General features: G+C 39.8%; 1 protein-coding gene and 1 non-coding gene across 2 annotated transcripts; one reads left to right on the top strand and one right to left on the bottom strand.

The window, feature by feature from the left end:
- Positions 1-5,646: 5,646 nt before the first annotated feature.
- On the top strand, positions 5,647-5,750 carry LOC130958406 (small nucleolar RNA R71). The gene has a single exon (XR_009077530.1). It is a non-coding gene; the product is annotated as a small nucleolar RNA R71 (small nucleolar RNA).
- Positions 5,751-9,339: 3,589 nt separating this feature from the next.
- Positions 9,340-10,446, bottom strand: LOC130957293 (uncharacterized). The gene has a single exon (XM_057884159.1). The coding sequence runs from the start codon at positions 10,444-10,446 to the stop codon at positions 9,340-9,342; it is 1,107 nt and encodes a 368-aa protein (XP_057740142.1).
- Positions 10,447-24,303: the final 13,857 nt, after the last annotated feature.

Genomic DNA, 24,303 nt, shown 5'->3' with positions numbered 1-24,303 from the left:
ATGATTCAAACATTAAACCTTTCTCAACAGAAAAGGCAACAAATATGAGATGTTCAATCAAATCATTAATTGTTAGTAAGTATCTTTGAAAAAAGGAAAGAAATTGATTTTGAAAACATTTGATTGAAAAGATATGATTTGAAAAAGATTTGATTTTGAAAAACTAAAAAAAAATTGATTTGAAAACAAAATCTTCCCCCTAGCACCATCCTGGCGTTAAACGCCCAGAATGGTATCCATTCTGGCGTTTAACGCCCAAAATGCACCCTTTTTGGGCGTTAAACGCCCAACCAGGTACCCTGGCTGGCGTTTAAACGCCAGTCTGCCTTCTTCACTGGGCATTTTTGAATGCCCAGCTTTTTCTGTAAAATTCCTCTGCAGTATGTTCTGAATCTTCAATTCTTTGTATTATTGACTTGAAAAGACACAAATAAAAAATATTTTTGGATTTTTTTAATAATCAAAATGCAACAAGAATCAAATAACAATGCATGCAAGACACCAAACTTAGCAGTTTGTATACTACTGACACTATATGAGACATATAAACACTCAAGTCAAAAGAATTCAAAGATCAGAGTAAGAAATCATCAAGAATTGCTTGAAGATCCTTAAGACACATGAATGAATGCATGCAATTGACACCAAACTTAAGATGAGACACTAGACTCAAGCAAGCAACATCAAATATTTTTGGTTTTTATGGTTTTCTAAATTTTTTTGTGTTTTTCGAAAATTAAGTGAAAACATCAAAATTCTTAATGAGAATTCCAGGAATCAGTGCAATGCTAGTCTAAGACTCCGGTCCAGGAATTAGACATGGCTTCACAGCCAGCCAAGCTTTCAAAGAAAGCTTCGGTCCAAAACACTAGACATGGCCAAAGGCCAGCCAAGCCTTAGCAAATCACTGCTCCAAAAGCAAGATTAACAAGCTCTTGTGATGATAAGTTGAAACCTCGGTCCAATGAGATTAGACATGGCTTCTCAGCCAGCCAGATTTCAGCAAATCATCATGAAACTCTAGAATTCATCTTCAAGAATTTCGAAAAAAAAATAAATGCCTAATCTAAGCAACAAGATGAACCGTCAGTTGTCCATACACAAGAACAATCCCCGGCAACGGCGCCAAAAACTTGGTGAAGTTGCCGGATCAAAACATGGCACTGTTATTGCAGGGAACAAATGCGAAACTGTAGTTAGGACATTTAATTCCCCGGCAACGGCGCCAAAAACTTGGTGCACGATACCATGGCATAAACACAACTTCGCACAACTAACCAGCAAGTGCACTGGGTCGTCCAAGTAATAAACCTTACGCGAGTAAGGGTCGATCCCACGGAGATTGGTGGTATGAAGCAAGCTATGGTCATCTTGTAAATCTCAGTCAGGCAGACTCAAATGGGTATAGTGATGAACGAAAATAACATAAAAGATAAAGATAGGGATACTTATGTATATCATTGGTGTAAGAGCTGATACTTATGTATATCATTGGTGTAAGAGCTTCAGACAAGTGTATGAAGATGCCTTCCCTTCCGTCTCTCTGCTTTCCTAATGTCTCCATCCAATCCTTCTTACTCCTTTCCATGGCAAGCTCGTATAGGGTTTCACCGTTGTCAGTGGCTACCTCCCATCCTCGCAGTGAAAGCTAATGCACGCACTCTGTCACAGTGTGGCCAATCACCGGTGTGGTTCCCTCCCCTACCGGAATAGAATCACTCTTTTGCGTCTGTCACTAACGCCCAGTAGGTTACAGGTTTGAAGCACGTCACAGTCATTCAATCATTGAATCCTACTCAGAATACCACAGACAAGGTTAGACCTTCCGGATTCTCTTGAATGCCGCCATCAGTTCTTGCCTATACCACGAAGACTCCGATTAAAGAATCCAAGAGATATTCACCAAGCCTCGAATGCTTGTAGAACAAGAATGGTTGTCAGTCACCTTGTTCATAGGTGAGAATGATGATGAGTGTCAATCATCACCTTCATCAAGTTGAAGAACAAGTGATATCTTGGTAAAAGAACAAGTGGAATTGAATAGAAGAACAATAGTAATCGCATTAATACTCGAGGTACAGCAGAGCTCCACACCTTAATCTATGGTGTGTAGAAACTCCACCGTTGAAAATACATAAGAACAAGGTCTAGGCATGGCCGAATGGCCAGCCTCCCAAATGATCTAAGATAGCATAAAATTAGAAGATAGCTACCAAGATGTGTACAAAAATACAATAGTAAAAGGTCCTACTTATATAAAACTAGTAGCCTAGGGTGTACAGAGATGAGTAAATGACATAAAAATCCACTTCCGGGCCCACTTGGTGTGTGCTTGGGCTGAGCAATGAAGCATTTTCGTGTAGAGACTTGTCTTGGAGTTAAACGCCAGCTTTTATGCCAGTTTGGGCGTTTAACTCCCATTTAGGTGCCAGTTCCGGCGTTTAACGCTGGAATTTCTGTAGGTGACTTTGAACGCCGGTTTGGGCCATCAAATCTTGGGCAAAGTATGGACTATCAAATATTGCTGGAAAGCCCAGGATGTCTACTTTCCAACGCCGTTGAGAGCGCGCCAATTGGGCTTCTGTAGCTCCAGAAAATCCACTTCGAGTGCAGGGAGGTCAGAATCCAACAGCATCTGCAGTCCTTTTCAGTCTCTGAATCAGATTTTTGCTCAGGTCCCTCAATTTCAGCCAGAAAATACCTGAAATCACAGAAAAATACACAAACTCATAGTAAAGTCCAGAAAAGTGAATTTTAACTAAAAACTAATAAAAATATACTAAAAACTAACTAGATCATACTAAAAACATACTAAAAACAATGCCAAAAAGCATACAAATTATCCGCTCATCAACAAACAAACAACTTTGCTATCATTTTTTTTCGGTCCATGTGAATAATGAATAGTACTTGCACTTGTTTTTCCTTCTTTTTGAATTGTAAATCAATGATTGACTTCATGAGCTTATAGCCGTGACCCTTGTATGTATGCACACTTATTACTGGACACCAAACTTAGTGCTTGGTAATGTCTCCTGATGACACGAAATCCATGTTGGTTGTCCTTAATGAATGTGCATAATTCTAATAAATCATAGTCACTTTGGCTCTTTGATCCTAAACAATTTTACTGCCTAAAGTAATTGAAATCAAAGTATTAAAACATGCAAATGGTATACTTGTCATGAATTTCTAAATCCAGAGGAACTTCTTGCTTTTTATTAACTGTGTTCAAAGAGGAACACCAAACTTAATGTTTGGTTGTGCACCTTGAATGAAAGATTGAATACAATTTGAATAAGATTTGGGGTGCCTTCAGGCACACCAAACTTAGAGACCAATTGTATTTTACATGCAATGTTTAGTGCACCTTATCAACAGTTGTCCTGAGGATTCAAGTTTATGCATAAGAAACCATGCTTTATTAGATGCAAAGCAAAACAATAAAGAGTAAGGATACTAAAACATGGGTTGCCTCCCATGAAGCGCTTCTTTAACGTCACTAGCTTGACGGTTGTCCCTTGTTAGGGTGGATTGTAGTGCTTGATGTCCTCTCCTCTCACTATGAAAACGTCCCCATTTGATTCATTCATGATTTCCAAATGTTCCATAGAAAAAACTTTCCTGATTGTGAACACTTGAGGGAGCTGGGAAGGAATGGTTTTGAGGCCAGGTGGGATTGGCAGATAATGACTTGATATCACTTTATCTCTCGGAGAGAAACCTTCAGTGGGAATTTTCTTGTTTCTCCACCCTCTTGGCAATTTCTTTACAATTCTTCCCTTTCTCTTGAGGATTTCTTCATTGACCCTTATGCCAGGAGGATCCTTCTGAGCTGTTTCTATTGATTCTTGTGGCTTTAACTCTTGCAATTCTTGTTTGCCTTCCAAGGACTGTTTCAAAGTTTCAGCTGCTGGGTTGCTTTCCTCCAAACACAGATGGCTACTATCATCCTTAGGCTTTTCAGGTTCTGGTTCAGGCTCAGATGCAGGTTTGAAAACATGGAAAATGAGCTGTTCATCATGTATTCTCAAAATTAGCTCTCCTCGTTCTACATCTATGAGTGCTCTAGCAGTGGCTAGAAATGGCGTTCCCAGAATGATAGAGTGTAGGTAGCTTTCCTCCATGTCCAAAATGACAAAGTCTGTGGGGAAGAAATAATTTCCCACTTTCACCAGCACATTCTCAACTACCCCCTCAGCTTGCTTCTGAGTTTTGTCAGCCAGTTGTATGATTACATCAGTGGATCTCACCTCATTCAGTTGTAGCCTCTTCATAAGAGTCAGAGGCATCACATTTATGCTAGCTCCTAGATCACAGAATCCTCTGTCAATTTTTGTTTCCCCTATGATGCAGGGGATATGAAAACTTCCTGGGTCTGTTTTCTTAGAGACTATGTCTTTTTTTATGAGGGCACTGCATTCTTTGTTCATTATTACAGTTTGTCCTCCCTTCAAAACACTTTTCTTGCTCAGCAATTCCTTCAAATACTTGATATGTGTAGGCATCTGCTGGAGAATCTCAAGAAAGGGAATATTGATATGGAGAGACTTAAATGTCTCTAAAAACCTTGAATATGTTTTCACTTTTTCACCTCCTCCTAACCTCTGAGGAAATGGTGCTTTTGGTTGGTATGTTTCCAGCATGCCTTTATTTTGCAGTTCCTTGGCTTGCTCAGTTTCACTTTCCTGCTTAGCTTCTTCCACACCTTCCTTCAAGATTTTTGGCTCCTGTTCTGAGGGTCTGATTCCTTCTTCTTCTGAGACTTCCTTCAATATGGTGATGGCCTTGCATTCTTCCCATCTCACTACCTTTTGTTCCCCTTTAGGATTCTTTTCTGTGTCACTAGGGAACACTGCAGTTGACTTGGGGGCCTGTTGAGATAGCTCTCCTACTCGAGACTCCATCCTCTTGAGTTTTTCACCATGGTTCCTTAAGGTAGATCTCACATCATCCCTAAAGCTTTTCAACTCACTTATGTCCTGACCCATGTTTGCAAGCATTCCTTCTATCCTGTTTAATTGATCTTGAAATTGTTGGTTCGGATTAGGTTGGGCAGGTTGATTATTTTGGCCATGATATAGTGGTTGGGAGTAAGTGTTTTGTGTGGCTTGGTATGATCTTTGGTTGGAGTTTTGGTATGTGGAATTGTTATGTTGGTTGGGGTTGTAAGGTTTGTGGTTTTGTGGTTGGGTTTGCTGGTTTCCCCACCCAAAGTTTGGGTGGTTTTTCCAGCCTGAGTTGTAAGTGTTGGAATGTGGATCATATGGTTGCCTTTGTTGATTTCCCACATAGTTGGCCTCTTCCCAATCACCTCCTTCAGTGCTTACCTCCTCTTGATCTTGTGTGTGTATTGCAGCCACTTGATTTGTTTCTAATTTCCTGGTGAGCTCTGCTAGTTGCTTGGCAAACACCTTGTTTTGGGCTAGAATTGTATCAACATGGTTCAGCTCCATGACTCCCTTAGTGTTGTGTCTCTCTGAAGCATAGTAGTACTCATTCTCAGCCACTGTCTCAATCACTTCAATGGCTTCTTCCACAGTCTTTTTCCTGTTCAATAAACCTCCTGATGAATGGTCTACAGCCTTCCTTGATTCATAAGAAAGTCCATCATAGAAAATATGCAATTGCACCCAGTCATGGAACATGTCTGGTGGGCATTTCCTTGTCAAATCCTTGAACCTCTCCCATGCCTCGTAGAGAGTTTCACCATCTTGTTGTCTAAAAGTCTGAACCTCAGATCGAAGCCTCTTGACCTTTTGTGGGGGGTAGAAACGTGCTAGAAACTTGCTTTCCACCTCATCCCAGGTTGTTAGGCTCCCCCTTGGGAATGATTCCAGCCACTTAGCTGCCTTGTCCCTAAGTGAAAATGGGAACAAGAGCAGTTTATAGGCATCTTCCTGGACTCCATTGGACTTCACAGTGTCGCAAATTCTCAGGAATTTTGTGAGATGTTGGTTTGGATCTTCATTAGCACTCCCACCAAATGAACAATGATTCTCCATCAGTGATATTAGCTGTGGTTTGAGTTCAAAATTGTTGGCCTGAATGGGTGGTTTCTGAATGCTGCTACCATAATTCCCAGAGGTTGGGTTTATGTATGAACCAAGAACCCTCCTCTCGGGAATGGCATTGTTTCCATCAGTTCTCTCATGGTTGTGAACTTCTCTATCCATGTTGAGATCTAGAGCTTCCTCAAAATTGTCCTCAGATTCTCCTTCAGATTCTTCTTCTGCCAGTACTCTCTTCCCTCTTGCTTCCCTTCTAAGTCTGCGAAGGGTCCTCTCTGGTTCGGTGTATGGAGGAGTTGATGTCTCTCTTCTCCTACCTGTCATACAAGAACACAGCACAGGCAACAAACAAGTGAAATACTCTTGGTTAATGGAAGAGTATGGTTAGAGCAGTTGAGGAATTAATTCAAATAGTTAGTGAGTCAGTGAGTTAGTTGCTTGAATTTAAAGGCATAAAGAAAGAAAGCAAGTAACAGAGTGTAGAAATTAAAATTCAACAAGTAACTTGAACTTAATTAACAAAACAAGAAAAATGCTCAATCTAGTTAACTTCCAATTTGAGAATTGTCAATCGAAAACCAATCCCTGGCAACGGCGCCATAAACTTGATAGCTACGATTTTAGGAAATTGCACGATCGGCAAAAATTCCTTCCGGCAAGTGCACCGGTTATCGTCAAGTAAAAACTCACAATAGAGTGAGGTCGAATCCCACAAGGATTGGTTGAGTGAGCAATTCGGATTAGAAGTGTGTTCTAGTTGAGCGGAATCAAGATTTAGATGAGAATTGCGGAATGTAAAATTGGCGGGAAACGTAAATGGCAAGAAATTGAAATTGCTGAATCTTAAATTGCATGAATTAAAGAGCGAGAAGCTAAATTGCTGAAATTAAAAAGGGATCGGGGTGATTACATGAATTTAATTGCAGAATGTAAAGAGAAAGTGGTAGATCAGAAATGGGGAATTCATTGGGTTTCAGGAGATATTGAGATCTCCGAATCAAAACATTTTTATCCCTTCCTCAACCAATGCGTTCATTGAATTTTGCTTGGCAACCTTATATGATTGGATCCCAATCCCTTGGCTCACCAATTCTCTCTAAAAACAAACAAATTCCCAATCCCTTGGTTTAAATGTTCATAAGAAGACATGACGCTCGATCACTGATTATACCACACAGTTTCATGAACCACAATTTGGTAGGATTACATGTCACAATATCCATCCAAACCCCAATCCAATTCACTGTGAGAAAGCTTCTCTAGCATGAATCCTCCATTCCTTTCCCAAGGTTCCGAAGGATTCCAATTATGGATAGTTTCTTTCCCAAGACAACTAACCAATGGAATTAGATTGAGAAGCTTTCTAACAAAAATTCAAGAGAAAAGATTGAAGAAGAAGATAAAAACTATTATTCATTCATTGAATTACAATAGAGCTCCCTAACCCAATGAAAGGGGGTTTAGTGAGTCATAGCTCTGAATTCAATTACAAAAAGTATGAAAACTAGAAAAATGATCCAAAAGTTCCCAAAAAGTTTTTAACTAACTTAAATTCTATCCTATTTATACACTTTCTAAATTGAGCTTCTGTTGTGTTTCTTGGGCTTTGAGGCCTTTCCCTGATTTCCTTTTGCTTTGGGTTTATGATCCATAATCCTGATGAGGCTGCTGATCCAATTCTGTAACATTCATTGAGCCAACTTAGTGATAATCAAGTAATGACACATGACTCAACAAATTGAAATTCCAGACTCATCAATTCTTCAGGCCCAATCCCATAAACCATGATATTCAATTGGGTTTCATACCAGAGTACGTTTAAGTTAATGTTTGTGCTCAAATGCTAACTTAAACTGCAATATCTTTGGCCCAGAAACCTTTTCAATTAGTGGTGTTTAAGTTGCAGTTTAAGCTTAAACTGCAACTTAAACGTTGGACACTCCTGGAGGTGGTATAACTCAAGCACGTTTAAGCTTCAGTTTAAGGTTAAACTGAAGCTTAAACGTGGAAATGGAAGAAGGCAACCCTGGAGTGTGGAATTGTCGAACACGTTTAAGCTTCAGTTTAAGGTTAAACTGAAGCTTAAACGTGGAAATGAAGAAAGCAACCCTGGAGGAGAATGGTCGAACACGTTAAAGCTCCAGTTTAAGGTTAAACTGGAGCTTAAACGTGGAAATGGAGAAAGCAACCCTGGAGGAGAATGATCGAACACGTTTAAGCTCCAGTTTAAGGTTAAACTGCAGCTTAAACGTGGAAATGGCTCCCTGGTGCATTTCTCATTTCTGGCGTTTAACTTCCAGTTTAAGGTTAAACTGGAGGTTAAACGCCACTTTCAGCTTTTCCTCAGCTTTCATGATTTTGGCGTTTAAGCTCCAGTTTAAGCTTATACTGGAGCTTAAACTCCACATGTGATATTCAAGCTTCCTTTATTGATTTTGTTGCTTCCTTGCCTAACCTCTTCTTCCCTGAAATCATCCAAACAACTGCATCAAAGTCTTGCAAAATTTCATGAGAAATCTTCCATTCATAGCATTCAAGTAATATAACTAAAAATTTATGGAATTTGCATCAAAATCATACTGTTTGGATGGTTCATTGCTTTGTTGTTCATTTAACCATTCTTGGTTACTTTAAGCTCAAGAAAATGCATAAAACAACTAAAACTAACAGAAAAATGCTAGTGAAACTAGCCTAAGATGCCTTGGCATCATTCCCCTATCCTATCCTTGTGTGCACACAAGTCTTTCAAGAATTTTGCATACTTTGGAATTTGTTGAATAGCATCAAGAAGTGGTATGGTTACCTCAACCTTCTTGAACACTTGAAGCATGTTCATGTCAAATTCCGGCGTCTTCTTTGCTTTCTTCACCATAGAAGGGAATGGAATTGGGATGGACTCATCCACGAGAGCTTTTCTTTTAGGTTCCTTGAGGTTTACTCCTTCCTCTTCCTGCCTCTTGCCTACCTCCTCCTCTTCATGTGGAGCTTCAACAATCACTTCTTCCTCATGAATGTCTTCCAAGATCCTTGGAGGTATCTCCTCCAACGTAGTTCCCGACCGTAGAGTGATGGCATTGAGACCGCCCTTTGGGTTTGGTTGGGGTTGGGATGGAAGGTTAGAAGAACTTGAGGATTGATTGGTATTATTGGAAGAGGACATGGACATCTTTGAAATCATTTCGGCAAGATTGGCTAATTGAGCACTCATGGCCTCAAATTGAGTCTTATAGCTTTCATCTCTATTATCCACAGTGGGTTTAAGCTCTTCAATTTGGTTGGTGGGAGGTGGAGAGGTGTGGTTGGATTGTTGTCCATGGTGTGGTGCTTGTTACTTGGTGTAGTTGTTTTGGTTTTGGTTGTGGTGGTTTTGGTTGGCTTGGTAATTGTTATTGTGGTGAGAAGAAGAGTTGTTCCATCTTTGGATTTGGTTGTTCCCTTGTGCATTGTCTCTCCACCCTTGGTGTTGATTACTACCATGAAGGTAGTGGTTTTGGCTTTGGAAGGGGTAGGGTGGACGATTGTTGTAATTCACATTGGCCACTACAAGGGCATGCTCCTCTTGAATTTGATGGCATTGATCGGTGTAATAAATGGTGCTAGAGCACAAACCATAAATCCTAGGAGGGCCTTCAAGTTGGGCAACGGAAGGTGGGGCTTGGACGGCTTGGATGGAGTAGAACTCCTTTTGATCCTTTTGTATTTGGGTGAGAATGGTGGTCATATCCCCAAGTGCTTTGGTTAGGCTTGCTTCGGAGGGGGATGGTTCTACCACACCCTTGAGAGGGTTACTTCTCACTCTTGTGTGTTGCATAGCTTCGGCAACATCCTCTATCAAACTCCAAGCTTCTCCCTCCGTCTTGTTTTTCGAAAGGGAACCACAACTAGAAGCGGTGAGCAATCTTCTATCTTCCACACAAAGACCTCCGGTGAAGTAGCTAATGAGCAAGTGAGTGTTCATTCCATGGTGTGGACAAGACTCTAGTAACCTCTTGAATCTAGACCAATACTCATACAAACTCTCTTGATCTCTTTGCATTATGCCCGAAATCTCTTTCCGGATGTAGTCGGTCTTCTCTGGTGGAAAGAATTTGTTTGAGAACTCTCTTCTCAAGAAATCCCAATTGGTAGCAATCTCATCTGGTAGCGAATAGAACCATGTCTTTGCTTGCGCCTCAAGGGAGAAAGGAAAAGCAAAGACCATGATAGCCACCTCATCGACTCCATGCCTTCTAGTAGTAGAACAAGCAACTTGAAAATCCTTTAGATGTCGGATGGGGTCTTGACCCGGCAACCCATGATACTTAGGTAGTAGATTTATCAAGCTACTCTTCAATTCAAAGTTCGGATCAAGGTTGGGATACCTCGCTTGCAATGGTTGAAGCACAATATCCGGAGCTCCCTGCTCATGTAAAGTGATCCGACATGGCTCCGCCATGTGTGGTTCACCTGTAGAATGCAAAGAAGTATTAGTAATGCCAATACAAGAATAGGAAGTAGAGTACTCCAAATCACTCTCGGTACCGTCTAGTGATTCGGTATGTTCCTCAAGGGAGACCGAAGTACTTGGCGTATAGTCCAACCGTCATCTAGCTTGCCGAGTGTGTAACAAAGTCCTTTCGATTTCAGAATCAAAGTTGGCTAAGCTAGAATTCGGTTGGGACTGAGTCATCACACTTGAGAGTCATAGCACAAAAATAAAAGAAAGCTAAACTATAACTAAGTATTGAAAACAAACAAAACATATAAGCTATCTACACTATTCACATATTCACACAACCAATGTTAAGGCATATGTTGCAACCATTCCCCAGCAACGGTGCCAAAAATTTGATAGGCACGCGGGAACCGTATTGGAAGAGATTCTCTCAATGAAAATTGCGTTGCAAGTATAGCTCTACCAACAACAATCCTCGCGGATCAAATTTAGAGTGGAATTGGTTGTCACAAGTTCAACCCCAATGAAAGTAACCGAAGTATTTAAACCTTGGGTCGTCTCACAAAGAATGGGCAAACATGTGCTTCAACATTGGTTAGAAATCCGAGGTTGTGATTCATTGACAAGAAAGTAAATTGCGAATCGTAACAAACAAGCAATTGAAAATATAAGGAACTAATCTAAATAATGAGCAAGATGTAAATGATTTCAATCCAAGGAAACAATATTCAATCTAATTCTACTCTTAACTAAACAGTAGCTACAATTAAGCAAGACAATTGAGAAATTGGTTGTCAAATATGAATGATAAGTGCAACTCTCAATTAGGCATGGGAATTGGGGTCACTATCCTTGTCTAACAACCATATCTTGATAATTATAAGGAGCCGAACTCATTAAGTCTACTTCCAAACTTGAAGTACGTCAAATGGTTTGGTCAACATCAATCCATAAGGCCTCACCTCACTACTAACTAACCTAGTAGTAGGATAGTGTTAATGAGTATCAAATTGACCACTAAGGACTCTCAAATCATCAAATTCATTAGACCCAATGACTTAAGTTTACCCAATTCCCTTGGCCTAAGCCAAGAGTAAAAAGAACTACTCTATAATCAAAGTAAACAATTCATCAAACACTTGGTAAGCATTAACAAAAGACATATTCAACTTGCAATTGAATCGAAATTAACAATTACCCACTAACAATTATCAACTTACAATAGCTCAAGCAACACAATGTAGCATAAAAAATCCTCAATCATACATCAACAAGTCAAGATTCACAATATTCATGAATTGGGTACAAAGTAACAATTGACAAAATTCATAAACTAACACAAGATATGAGTGAAAATATACTAAGAAATTCAAATTAATCAACCAAAGGTAGCAATTAACAAAACCCAATTCAGAATTAACAAGGAAGATCAAATCAAAGCTAGATCTAGAGAAGAACAAGGGTTTCTTCCTCTAGAGAACAAAGAACCTAAGAAAAACTAGAGAATTATGTCTTAGTGCAAAATGATTGATCCCCCCTTTCTCCCTAGCATCCTTGGGCCTTTTCCATGCAGAAGCAGCCTAAATTCGGGCCCATTGAGCCTCAGAAATCGCCAGGTACGATTTCTTTTAATGAGGTCCCGTGCAGCTTCCAGCGCGTGCGCGCCATGCGTGCGCTCCCGCCGATTGCTTCTGAGATCCACGCTAGTGCGCCAGTTGCACATGCGCGTCGGTGAAAATTCTTTGGCCTGCACGGATGCGTCCATCCTTACGCGCCGCTTCCAGCTTTCCTCACCCACGCGTGCACATGATTTGCGCGTGAGCGCCGAACTGTAGTTCCCAAAATCCAATTCTTCATGTTTCTTCCTCTTGTGCATGTTTTCCTTCTCCCTTCTAGGCCATTCCTACTATACTAATTCTGAAATCACTCAAACAAATACGTCACGGTATCGAATGGCAATAAAGAGAATCAAAATATAGCAATTCTAAGGTAAAACAAGAATGTTTTCTACAATGGGGCAATATTGGGAAGTGAACACAAAACCCCCAAAATAAGCACAATATAAACCACAAAAATGGGGTTTATCACCTACTCAAGTGTGAGAAGGGATTTCAAGCATAGTTTCATGTTTCATTTTCCAAGGTTCCCATGAAACCCATTTTTGCATTCAATCTCTTTCCCAAGATAATTAAACACTAAGCGTGGAAAACAAAATTCCTTCTAGCAAATCAAAGAGAAGATGAAGAGAAGAAGAATTTCACTATCATCAATCCATCAAGTACAACAGAGCTCCCTCTCTCAATGAGAGGGAATTTAGCTACTCATAGCTAAAAGAAAAGTACTCAAATGTAAAGAAGATGATTAAGTGTAAAAGTGGATCTAAAACTTAGATCTCTAACTACTTAACCCCTTTTCAGTACTTCTTGGGGGTATTTATACTACTCCTAGCTCTCAAAATAAAAGAATTACAAAAGTGAAAAAGGAAAATTACAATTTGGAGGAAAAAAAACTCAATAAGTGTGACTTCCCAGTTGGCGTGTGGCTGGCGCTTCAGTGGCGTGCCACGTGCTCCTCCAATTCTGGCTTGACGTGCCATGCCCAGTCCCTCAAGTGGCACGCTCCTCTTCAATAACATCCCTGGCGTGCCACGACTTCGAGCTCAAGTGGCACGCCCAGGGTCTTTTAATACCAAATGTAGCCTGGCGTGCCATGCCTTTGAGCTTAAGTGGCATGCCCTAGCCTTTTTCCTCTTCTTTTTGCTTCTGGAGACTTGAACTAGCGTGGCACGTCTAGGGTCTGGCGTTGCATGACCAGGGTCTGGCGTGCCACGTCCTTTGTAAGCTAGTGATTGTTCTGTTTGGCGTGCCACGCCATGAACTCAAGTGGCACGCCCCAATGGCTTTTGCTTCCTAAATGACACTGGCGTGCCACGCCTAGGGTTCAAGTTGCATCCCAAATAAGGAATTGTGGATGGCATGCCACGCCCTCGATGCCAAGTGGCACGCCCATGTGTTTGGCCTCCTTCATCATCTCTGGAAACTTGTACCAGCATGCCACGCCTAGAAGCTGGCGTGCCATGCCCATGATCATGCCTTGGTTGCAGTAGCTGGTGTGCCACGTCCAGCACTCAAGTGGCACGCCATAGTGAGATTCTTGGACTGGCGTGCCACGCTTTCGATACCAAGTGGCACGCCCAGCCCTTGCTTTGGCCTCTTTGTGCATTGGCGTGCCACGCCTGGTCGCTCAAGTGGCACGCTTAAGTGGGATTGAGAGCCTGGCGTGCCACGCCTTCGACCTCAAGTGGCACACCCAAACTTCATTGGCCTTCTGCCCCTTCTCTGGGATTTTTTACCAGCATGCCACGCCTTGCTGCTCAAGTGGCACGGCCATACATTTGTGGATTTCTCAAGCTTGGTGTGCCACGCCTAGTTCCTCAAGTGGCACGCCCAAGTGACTTTTTGATGCTGGCGTGCCATGCCTTCGATACCAAGTGGCAAACCCATAGAAGTTGATGGTTCAGATATGCCATGCCCAACCTAGCGTGCCACGCCCCCTTTAGTGTCCTCTATTGTTGCTCTCTGGAACTTTGTGCTAGCGTGCCACGCCCAGTTCCTGGCGTGCCATGCCCATGTGAATGCTTGAGAATCCTCCTCTGGAATTTAGTACTGGCATGCCACGCCCAGCTCCTGGCGTGGCACGCTATTTCATTTTTGTGGCGCTTGCTCTAAGTGGCGCGTCCGCTTCACACGCCTAGCTCATTTTTGTTGTTTTCTTCCCCTTTTTGATGTCTTTTTCACCTGAAATTCAGCACAACTCATCTCAAAGCAATGTACCATAATATTCATCAAATAATACATGAATTACAATGATCAAATGAGATTTATGCTCTTTTATAGTCCTCTTTATACAAGAAAGAAGGGTAGATGATGCAACTCATCACAACACCAAACTTAAGCTTTGCTTGTCCTAAACAAATCAATTTGAGTACGCCTTTTATGAATTGAGAACTTGGCCTTGAATGAATGCAACATGACAAAAGGTAGGACTAATTGTTCAACACATGTATGAATGTTTTTTAATGTCATAAAGAACTCTTAGATCTTTGAGGGTTCTTTCAAGTACAAGCTTCAAGCGTCCTTTCTATTGATTGTCACCTTGAAGTAGTAAGAGTTGTTTCACTTTCTTTTTGGTTGTGCTTTCTTAACCATGACTCTAAGTGTTTTGTCTCAAAACAACCCTTTAATTAGGCTTTCAATTAGCACTCTGATGAGCGGATAATTTATACGCTTTTTGGCATTATTTTTACATAGTTTTTAATGTGTTTTAGTTATTTTTTAGTATATTTTTATTAGTTTTTATGCAAAAATCATATTTCTGGACTTTACTATGAGTTTTTGTGTTTTTCTATGATTTCAGGTATTTTCTGGCTGAAATTGAGGAACCTGAGCAAAAATCTGATTCAGAGGCTGAAAAAGGACTGAAGATGCTGTTGGATTCTGACCTCCCTGCACTCGAAGTAGATTTTCTGGAGCTATAGAAGCCCAATTTGGACGCTCTCAATTTCGTTGGAAAGTAGACACCTTGGGCTTTCCAGCAACGTATAATAGTCCATACTTTGCCTGAGATTTGATGGCCCAAATTGGCGTCAAAATGCCAGTTAGAGACCCTTTTTCGGCGTTAAACACCAAAATTGGCATAAAAGCTGGAGTTAACCGCCCAAACTGGCACCAGAGTTTGTGTTTAACTCCAAGAAAAGCCTATGCACGTGAAAGCTTCAATGCTTAGCCCAATCACACACCAAGTGGGCCCCGGAAGTGGATTTCTGCACTATTAACCTTAGTTACTCATTTTTTGTAAACCCTAGCTACTAATTTTAGTATAAATATTACTTTTTCTCATTGTATTAGACATCTTGGTTATTCTGGTTCCCCCTCTGGGGCCGAAACCAATGAACACCATTATCACTTATGTATTTTTAATGGTGGAGTTTCTACACCTCATAGATTAAGGTGTGGAGCTCTGCTGTTCCTCATGAATTAATGCAATTACTACTGTTTTCTATTCACTTCAAGCTTATTCCTGTTCTAAGATATCCATTCGCACTTCAACATGATGAATGTGATGATCAAGTGACACTTATCACCATTCTCACTTATGAACGCGTGCCTGACAACCACTTCTATTCTACTTGAAAACGAGCTTGAATGCATATCTCTTGGCCTTCTGGTCCATGACGCATGGTTGCCTCTCCTGACAACAAAGCCTTCCATTCCGTGAGATCAGAGTCTTCGTGGTATAAGCTAGAATCAATTGGCAGCATCTTTGAGATCTGGAAAGTCTAAACCTTGTCTGTGGTATTCCGAGTACGATCTGGGATGGGATGACTGTGACGAGCTTCAAACTCACGATTGTTGGGTGTAGTGATAGTGCGCAAAAGGATCATTGGATCTTATTCCGACACGATCGAGAACCGACAGATGATTAGCCCTATGTAACCCGTAGCTGGACCATTTTCACTGAGAGGACGGATGGTAGCCATTGACAATGGTGATCCCCCAATATACAGCTTGCCATGGAAAGGAGTACGCATGACTGGATGAAAGCAGTAGGAAAGCAGGGATTCAAAAGGAACAAAGCATCTCCATATGCTTATCTGAAATTCCTACCAATGAATTACATAAGTATCTCTATCCTATTTTATGTTTTATCTGTCTTTTAATTATCAACACCCCATAACCATTTGAATCTGCCTGACTGAGATTTACAAGATGACCATAGCTTGCTTCAAGCCGACAATCTCCGTAGGATTGACCCTTACTCTCGTAAGATATTACTTGGACGACCCAATGCACTTGCTGGTTAGTTGTATCGGAGTTGTGTATCACAATTCCGTGCACCATGTTTTTGGCGCCGTTGCCGGGGATTGTTCAAGTTTGGACAAATGACGGTTCATCTTGTTGCTTAGGTTTGGTAATTTTCTTCTTGTTTCAACCTTTATTTTATTTTCAAAAAATTTTCAAAAATCTTTCAAAAATTTTCTCTTCTTTTTCGTTTTTCCAAAAATTTTTTCGAGAAATTACAAAAAAAATTAATAAAATGATAAAAGCAAAAATAATTTTGTGTTTCTTGTTTGAGTCTAGAGTCAAATTTTAAGTTTGGTGTCAATTGCATGTTTTCTATTTTTCTAGCATTTTTTGAAAACTCATGCATTATGTTCTTCATTGATCTTCAAGTTGTTCTTGATGATTTTCTTTGTCTGATCTTTAAATTCTCTTGTTTTGTGTCTTTTGTTATTTTTCATGTGCATTCTCAAATTGTTAGTGTCTCTAGTTTGAAAATTTTTAAGTTTGGTGTCTTGCATGTCTTTCGTTTCTTAAAAAATTTCAAAAATAGGTTCTTCATGTTCATCATGATCTTTATAGTGTTCTTGATGTTCATCTTGACTTTCAAAGCGTTCTTGCATGCATTCCTTGTTTTGATATTAGTTTTTCATGTTTAATTTCATTCTATTATTTTTCTCTTTCATAAAAAAAATTCAAAATTATGTCTTTTCAAGTCAATAATACAGAGAATTGAAGGTTCTGAACATACAATAGAGGAATCATAGAGAAAAAGCTGGGCGTTCAAAATGCCCAGTAAAGAAGGATTTTTAGCTTTTAAACGCTAGCCAGGGTACCTGGCTGGGCGTTTAACGCCCAAGGAGGTAGCCAAGTGGGCATTAAACGCCAGAATGGATACCATTCTGGGCTTTTAACGCCAGGATAACACTAGGGAGGTAATTTTGTTTTCAATTCAAATATTTTTCAATTTTTCAAGTTTTAAAACTAATTTTTCAAAATCTTATCTTTTTGATATCCTCTCTTATCAATCATATATTTTTCAAAATCAAATCTTTTTCATTTTTCTTTTAATATTTTAAAAAATCCTTGCTAACAATTAATGTTGTGATTCAAAAATTTCAAGTTTGTTACTTTCTTGTTAAGAAAGGTTCAATATTTGAATTTTAGTCAAGTCATCAATTTTAAAAAATTAAATCTTTTTTAAATTGTTTTTCAATCATATCTTTTCAATCATATCTTTTTAAATCAAATATTTTTCAAATCATATCTTTTTCAAATTTTAATTTCAAAATCTTTTTCTAACTTCTTATCTTTTCAAAACTTACTATTTCTTACCTCTTTCAAAACCACCTAACTACTTTTTCACTTCTCAATTTTCGAAAACCACTAACAATTTTTTTTCAAAAATCTTTTTAATTAACTAATTGTTTTAAACTATAATTTTATTTTATTCCTTTTTTAATTTTCGAACACTAACTAATTTTTAAAATAAAAACAAAAATATTTTTCCTTTTTCTTTTATTCAATATTCGAATTTCTTCTCTCTCTCATCTCTTTCTATTTAATCACTAACACTTATCCTCCTTTGATAATTTGGACCCCTCCCTCTCTATAAGTTCAAATTCCTCTCTCTACCTCATCCTTCTATTCATCCTTTCCTTTGACACATCAAGGAATCTCTATACTGTGAAATAGAGGATTCTATACTTTCTTTGTTTTCTTCTCTTTCATATGAGTAGAAACAAAGATAAAGGCATTCTTGTTGAAGCAAATACTGAACCTGAAAGGACTCTGAAGAGGAAGTTAAGAGAAGCTAAAGCACAACTCTCTAGAGAGGACCTGACAGAAATTTTCAAAAAAGAAGAAGACATGGCAGCCAAAAGTAACAACAATGCCAACAATGCAAAGAAGGTGCTTGGTGACTTTACTGCACCAACTTTTGACTTCTATGGGAGAAGCATCTCTATTCCTGCCATTGGAGCAAACAACTTTGAGCTTAATCCTCAATTAGTTTCTCTGATGCAATAGAATTGCAAATTTCATGGACTTCCATTGGAAGATCCTCATCAGTTCTTGGATGAATTTTTGCTAATCTGTGACACTGTTAAGACTAATGGAGTTGATCCTGTGGTCTACAGACTTATGCTTTTCCTTTTTGCTGTAAGAGACAGAGCTAGTATATGGTTGAACTTACAACCTAGAGACAGCCTGAACTCTTAGAAAAAGCTGGTTAATGCCTTCTTGGCTAAATTGTTTCCACCTCAAAAGATAAGTAAGCTTAGAGTGGAAGTTCAAACCTTCAAACAGAAGGAAGGTGAATCCCTCTATGAAGCTTGGGAAAGATACCAACAATTGATCAGAAGGTGTCCTTCTGACATGCTTTCAGAATGGAGCATCATAGGTATCTTCCATGATGGTCTGTCTGAGTTATCCAAATGTCATTGGACCATTCTACAGGTGGATCTATTTATCTGAAGAAAACGCCTACAGAAGCCTATGAACTCATTGAAATGGTTCCAAATAACTAGTTCATGTACACTTCTGAAAGAAATCCTGTGAACAATGGGACAACTCAGAAGAAAGGAGTTCTTGAGATTGATACTCTGAATGCCATATTAGCTAAGAACAAATTATTGACTCAGCAAGTCAATATGATTTCTCAGAATCTGACTGGATTGCAAGCTGCATCCAGCAGTAATAAAGAATCATCTTCTGAAGAAGAAGCTTATGATCCTGAGAATCCTGCAATGGAAGACGTAAATTACATGGGAGAACCCTATGGAAACACCTACAATTCTTCATGGAGGAATCACCCAAATTTTTCATGGAAGGATCAACAGAAACATCAACATGGCTTCAATAACAATAATAGTGGGAGAAATAGGTTTGGCAATAGCAAACCTTTTCCATTATCTTCTCAGCAACAGACAGAGAATTCTGAGTAGAGCCTCTCTAGCTTAGCAAACATTGTCTCTGATCTATCAGACCACGCCCAGTTTCATGACTGAGGCACGGTCCTCCATAAGAAATTTGGAGGCACAAGTGGGTCAGCTGAGTAAAAGAGTTACTGAAACTACTCCTAGCACTCTCCCAATTAATACAGAAGAAAATCCAAAAAGAGAGTGCAAGGCCATTTACACATCCAACATGGCCGAACCTGTAGAGGAGGGAAAGGCAGTGATTCCTAGTGAGGAAGACCTCATGGGACGTCCACTGACAACTAGGGAGTTCCCTCCTCAGGAACCAAAGGAATCAGAGGCTCATCTAGAGACCATAGAGATTCCACTGAACTTCCTATTACCATTCATGAGCTCTGAAGAATATTCTTCTTCTGAAGAAGATGAAGTTACTACTGAAGAGCAAATTGCTCAGTATCTAGGAGCAATCATGAAGCTGAATGCCAAATTATTTGGTAATGAGACTTGGGAGGATGAACTTCTATTGCTCATTAATGAACTAAACACCTTGGCTCAGCTGAAGATACCTCAAAAGAAACCGGATCCCAGAAGGTTCTTAATACCTTGCACCATTGGCACCATGACCTTTGAGAAGGCTCTGTGTGACCTGGGGTCAAGTGTAAACCTCATGCCACTCTCTGTAATGGAGAAACTGGGAATCTTTGAGGTACAAGCTGCAAAAATCTCACTGGAGATGGTAGACAAATCAAAGAAACGGGCTTATGGACTTGTAGAGGATGTCTTGGTAAAGGTTAAAGACCTTTACATTCCTGCTAATTTCATAATCCTAGACATTGGAAAGTTAAGGATGAATCCATCATCCTTGGAAGACCCTTCTTAGCAACAGCAAAAGCTGTGATTGATGTAGACAGAGGAGAGTTAGTCCTTCGAGTGAATGAAGACTACCTTGTGTTTAAGGCTCAAGGATCTCCTTCTGTACACATGGAGAAGAAGCATGAAAAGCTTCTCTCATTACAGAGTCAAATAGAGTCCTCACATTCAAACTCTAAGTTTGGTGTTGAGAGGCCATCATCATGCTCTGTGTATCTGTGAGGCTCCATGAGAGCTCACTGTCAAGCTATTGACATTAAAGAAGCGCTTGTTGGGAGGCAACCCAATTTTTACTTATCTATGTTAAATTTCCATTTTCCATTGTTATTTTATGTTTTCTTTAGGATGATGATCATATGGAGTCACAAAAACAAAAGCAAAAATAAAAAACAGCATTGAAAATAGCACACCCTAGAGGATGAGCTTACTGGCGTTTAAACGCCAGTAAGGGTAGCAGAATGGGCGTTAAACGCCCAGTCTGGCACCATTTTGGGTGTTTAACGCCAGAAAAGGTCACCAAGCTGGCGTTAAACGCCAGAAAGGGAAGAAAAGCTGGCGTTAAATGCCAAAAATGGGTAGCAACCTGGCGTTTAACGCCAGGATTGGCACTCAAAGGGGCGTTTGCATGCCAAAACGGTGCAGGGATGAGAAATCCTTGACACCTCAGGATTTGTGGATCCCACAGGATCCCTACCTACCTTCACTCACTCTCTCTCTTCTTCACACCTTCCCATAACACCCTTCTCCAAATACCCCTCACCAATCACCTCTATTTCTCTTCCCCATCACCTCTTCACCAATCACCTCTACCCACTCTTCCCCAACAACTCCACCCACCTCAGCATTCAAGTTTAAATCCTTTCCCTCCCAAACCCAACCCCTAATACATGAATCCTAACATCTCTTTCCACTCCTATATAAACCCCTCATCCATACTTCAAATTCACACATCACAAACACTTCTTCTTCCCCTTGACCGAACCACTCACAACTCTTCATCTCCTCCATTTCTTCTTCTTCTTTATTTTTCTTTCTTCTTTGGTTGGAAAAGCATTGCTTTTTGTGTTTCTATAACCATTTATGGCACCTAAGGCCGGAGAAACCTCTAAACAGAGGAAAGGGAAGGCAAAAGCTTCCACCTCCGAATCATGGAAGATGGAGAGATTCATTTCAAAGGTCCATCAAGACCACTTCTATAAAGTTGTAGCCAAGAAGAAGGTGATCCCTGAGGTCCCCTTCATGCTCAAAAGGAATGAGTATCCGAAGATCCGACATGAGATTCGAAAAGATGTTCAGAAGTTCTCACCAATCCCATTCAACAAGTCGGAATCTTAATGGTTCAAGAGTTTTATGCTAATGCATGGATCACCAAAAACCATTATCAAAGTGTGAAGCCAAACCCAAAGAATTGGCTTACAATGGTTCAGGGGAAATACTTAGATTTCAGTCCGGAAAATGTGAGGTTGGCATTCAACTTGCCAATGATGCAAGGCGATGCATGCCCCTACACTTGAAGGGTGAACTTTGATCAAGGGTTGGACTAAGTCCTCATGGACATATGTGTGGAAGGAGCTCAGTGGAAAAGAGACTCCAAACTCAAGCTAGTTCAATTGAGAAGGCATGACCTTAAACTCGTGGCTAGAGGATAGTTAGAGTTCATCCAATGCTCTATTATTCCTACTAGCAACCGGTCTGAAGTAACTGTGGATCGGACTATCATGATCTATAGCATCATGATTGGAGAGGAAGTGGAAGTTCATGAGATCATACCTCTAAAACTATACAAGGTTTCTGACAAACCTTCCACTTTAGCAAGGTTAGCCTTCCCTCATCTCATTTGTTACCTATGCAATTTAGCTGGAATTGTCATAGAGGAAGACATCCTCATCGAAGAGGACAAGCCCATCACTAAAAAGAGGATGGAGCAAATAAGAGAGCCAACTCATGGACCTCAACAAGAGCATGAGGAAGTCCCTCATCAAGAAATCCCAGAGATGCCTTAAGGGATGCATTTTCCTGCACACAACTATTGGGAGCAACTCAACACCTCTTTGGGAGATTTGAGTTCCAATATGGAGCAACTAAGGATGGAGCACCAAGAGCACTCCATTATTCTCCATGAGATTAGAGAGGATCAAATAACCATGAGGGAAGAGCAACAAAGGCAAGAAAGAGACATTGAGGAGCTCAAGCACTCCATAGGATCTTTAAGAAGGAGAACTAGCCGCCATCACTAAGGTGGACCCATTCTTTAATTTCCTTGTTCTTATTTTTCTATTTTTCGATTTCTATGCTTGATGCTTTTTCTATGTTTTAGCTTCATTACATTATCATTAGTGTCTAGTGTCTATGCCTTGAAGCTATGAATGTCCTATAAATCCTTCACCTTTCTTAAATGAAAAATGTTCCTAATTGCAAAAGAACAAGAAATACATGGATTTCAACTTTTATCTTGAAATTAGTCTAATTATTTTGATGTGGTGGCAATACTTTTTGTTTTCTAAATGAATGCTTGAACAGTGCATATTTTTTATAGTGAAGTTTATGAATGTTAAATTTGTTGGCTCTTGAAAGAATGATGAAAAAAATAAAAATGTTATTGATAATCTGAAAAATCATAAAATTGATTCTTGAAGCAAGAAAAAGCAGTGAATAACAAAGGTTGCAAAAAAAAAGTGGCGAAAAAAAGAAAGAAAAAAAAAAGAAAAAGCAAGCAGAAAAAGCCAATAGCCCTTAAAACCAAAAGGCAAGGGGTAAAAAGGATCCAAGGCTTTGTGCATTAATGAATAGGAGGGCCCAAAGGAATAAAATCCTGGCCTAAGCGGCTAAATCAAGCTGTCCCTAACCATGTGCTTGGTCACGAAGGTCCAAGTGAAAAGCTTGAGACTGAGTGGTTAAAGTTGTGATCCAAAGAAAAAGAGTGTGCTTAAGAACTCTGGACGCCTCTAGCTGGGGACTCTAACAAAGCTGAGTCACAATCTGAAAAAGGTTCACCCAGTTATGCGTTTGTGGCATTTATGTATCCGGTGGTAATACTGGAAAACAAGATGCTTAGGGTCACGGCCAAGACTCATAAGTAGCTGTGTTCAAGAATCAACATACTGAACTAGGAGAATCAATAACACTATCCTAATTATGAGTTCCTAATGGATGCCAATCATTCTTAACCTCAAAGGATAAAGTGAGATGCCAAAACAGTTCAAAAGCAAAAAGCAACTAGTCCCGCTCATCTGATTGGAGCTAAGCTTCATTGATATTTTGGAATTCATTGTATATTCTCTTCTTTTTATTCTATTTTGTTTTCAGTTGCTTGGGGACAAGAAACAATTTAAGTTTGGTGTTGCGATGAGCGGATAATTTATACGATTTTTGGCATTGTTTTTATATAGTTTTTATTGTGTTTTAGTTACTTTTTAGTATATTTTTATTAGTTTTTATGCAAAAATCACATTTCTGGACTTTACTATGAGTTTGTGTGTTTTTCTGTGATTTCAGGTATTTTCTGCCTGAAATTGAGGAACTTGAGCAAAAATCTATTTTAGAGACTGAAAAAGGACTGAAGATGCTGTTGGATTCTGACCTCCCTGCACTCGAAGTGGATTTTCTAGAGCTATAGATGCCCAATTGGCACACTCTTAATTGCGTTGGAAAGTAGACATCTTGGGCTTTCCAGCAATGTTTAATAGTCCATTTTTTCCCGAGATTTGATGGCCCAAATTGGCGTCAAAACTCCGGTCAGAGACCTTTTTTAGCGTTTAACGCCAAAACTGGCATAAAAGCTGGAGTTAAATGCCTAAACTGGCACCAGAGTTGGCGTTTAACTCCAAGAAAAGCCTATGCATGTGAAAGCTTCAATGATCAGCTCAATCACACACCAAGTGGGCCCCGAAAGTGGATTTCTGCACTATCTACCTTAGTTTTTCATTTTCTGTAAACCCTAGTTACTACTTTTAGTATAAATATTAATTTTTTTCATTGTATTAGACATCTTGGTTATTCTGGTTCCCCCTCTGAGGCCAAAACCAATGAACACCATTATCACTTATGTATTTTCAATGGTGGAGTTTCTACACCTCATAGATTAAGGTGTGGAGCTATGCTGTTCCTCATGAATTAATGCAATTACTACTGTTTTCTATTCAATTCAAGCTTATTCCTGTTCTAAGATATCCATTCGCACTTCAACATGATGAATGTGATGATCAAGTGACACTCATCACCATTCTCAC

Source organism: Arachis stenosperma, chromosome 10 (assembly GCF_014773155.1).
Source record: "Arachis stenosperma cultivar V10309 chromosome 10, arast.V10309.gnm1.PFL2, whole genome shotgun sequence".
Taxonomy (NCBI): Eukaryota; Viridiplantae; Streptophyta; class Magnoliopsida; order Fabales; family Fabaceae; genus Arachis; species Arachis stenosperma.
This window is presented reverse-complemented; position numbering and strand designations above follow the sequence as displayed.

What these genes read in the sequence shown, in the direction of transcription:
- LOC130957293 (XM_057884159.1), bottom strand. Translation starts at nt 10,446, where the DNA reads ATGGCGGAGCCATGTCGGATCACTTTACATGAGCAGGGAGCTCCGGAT.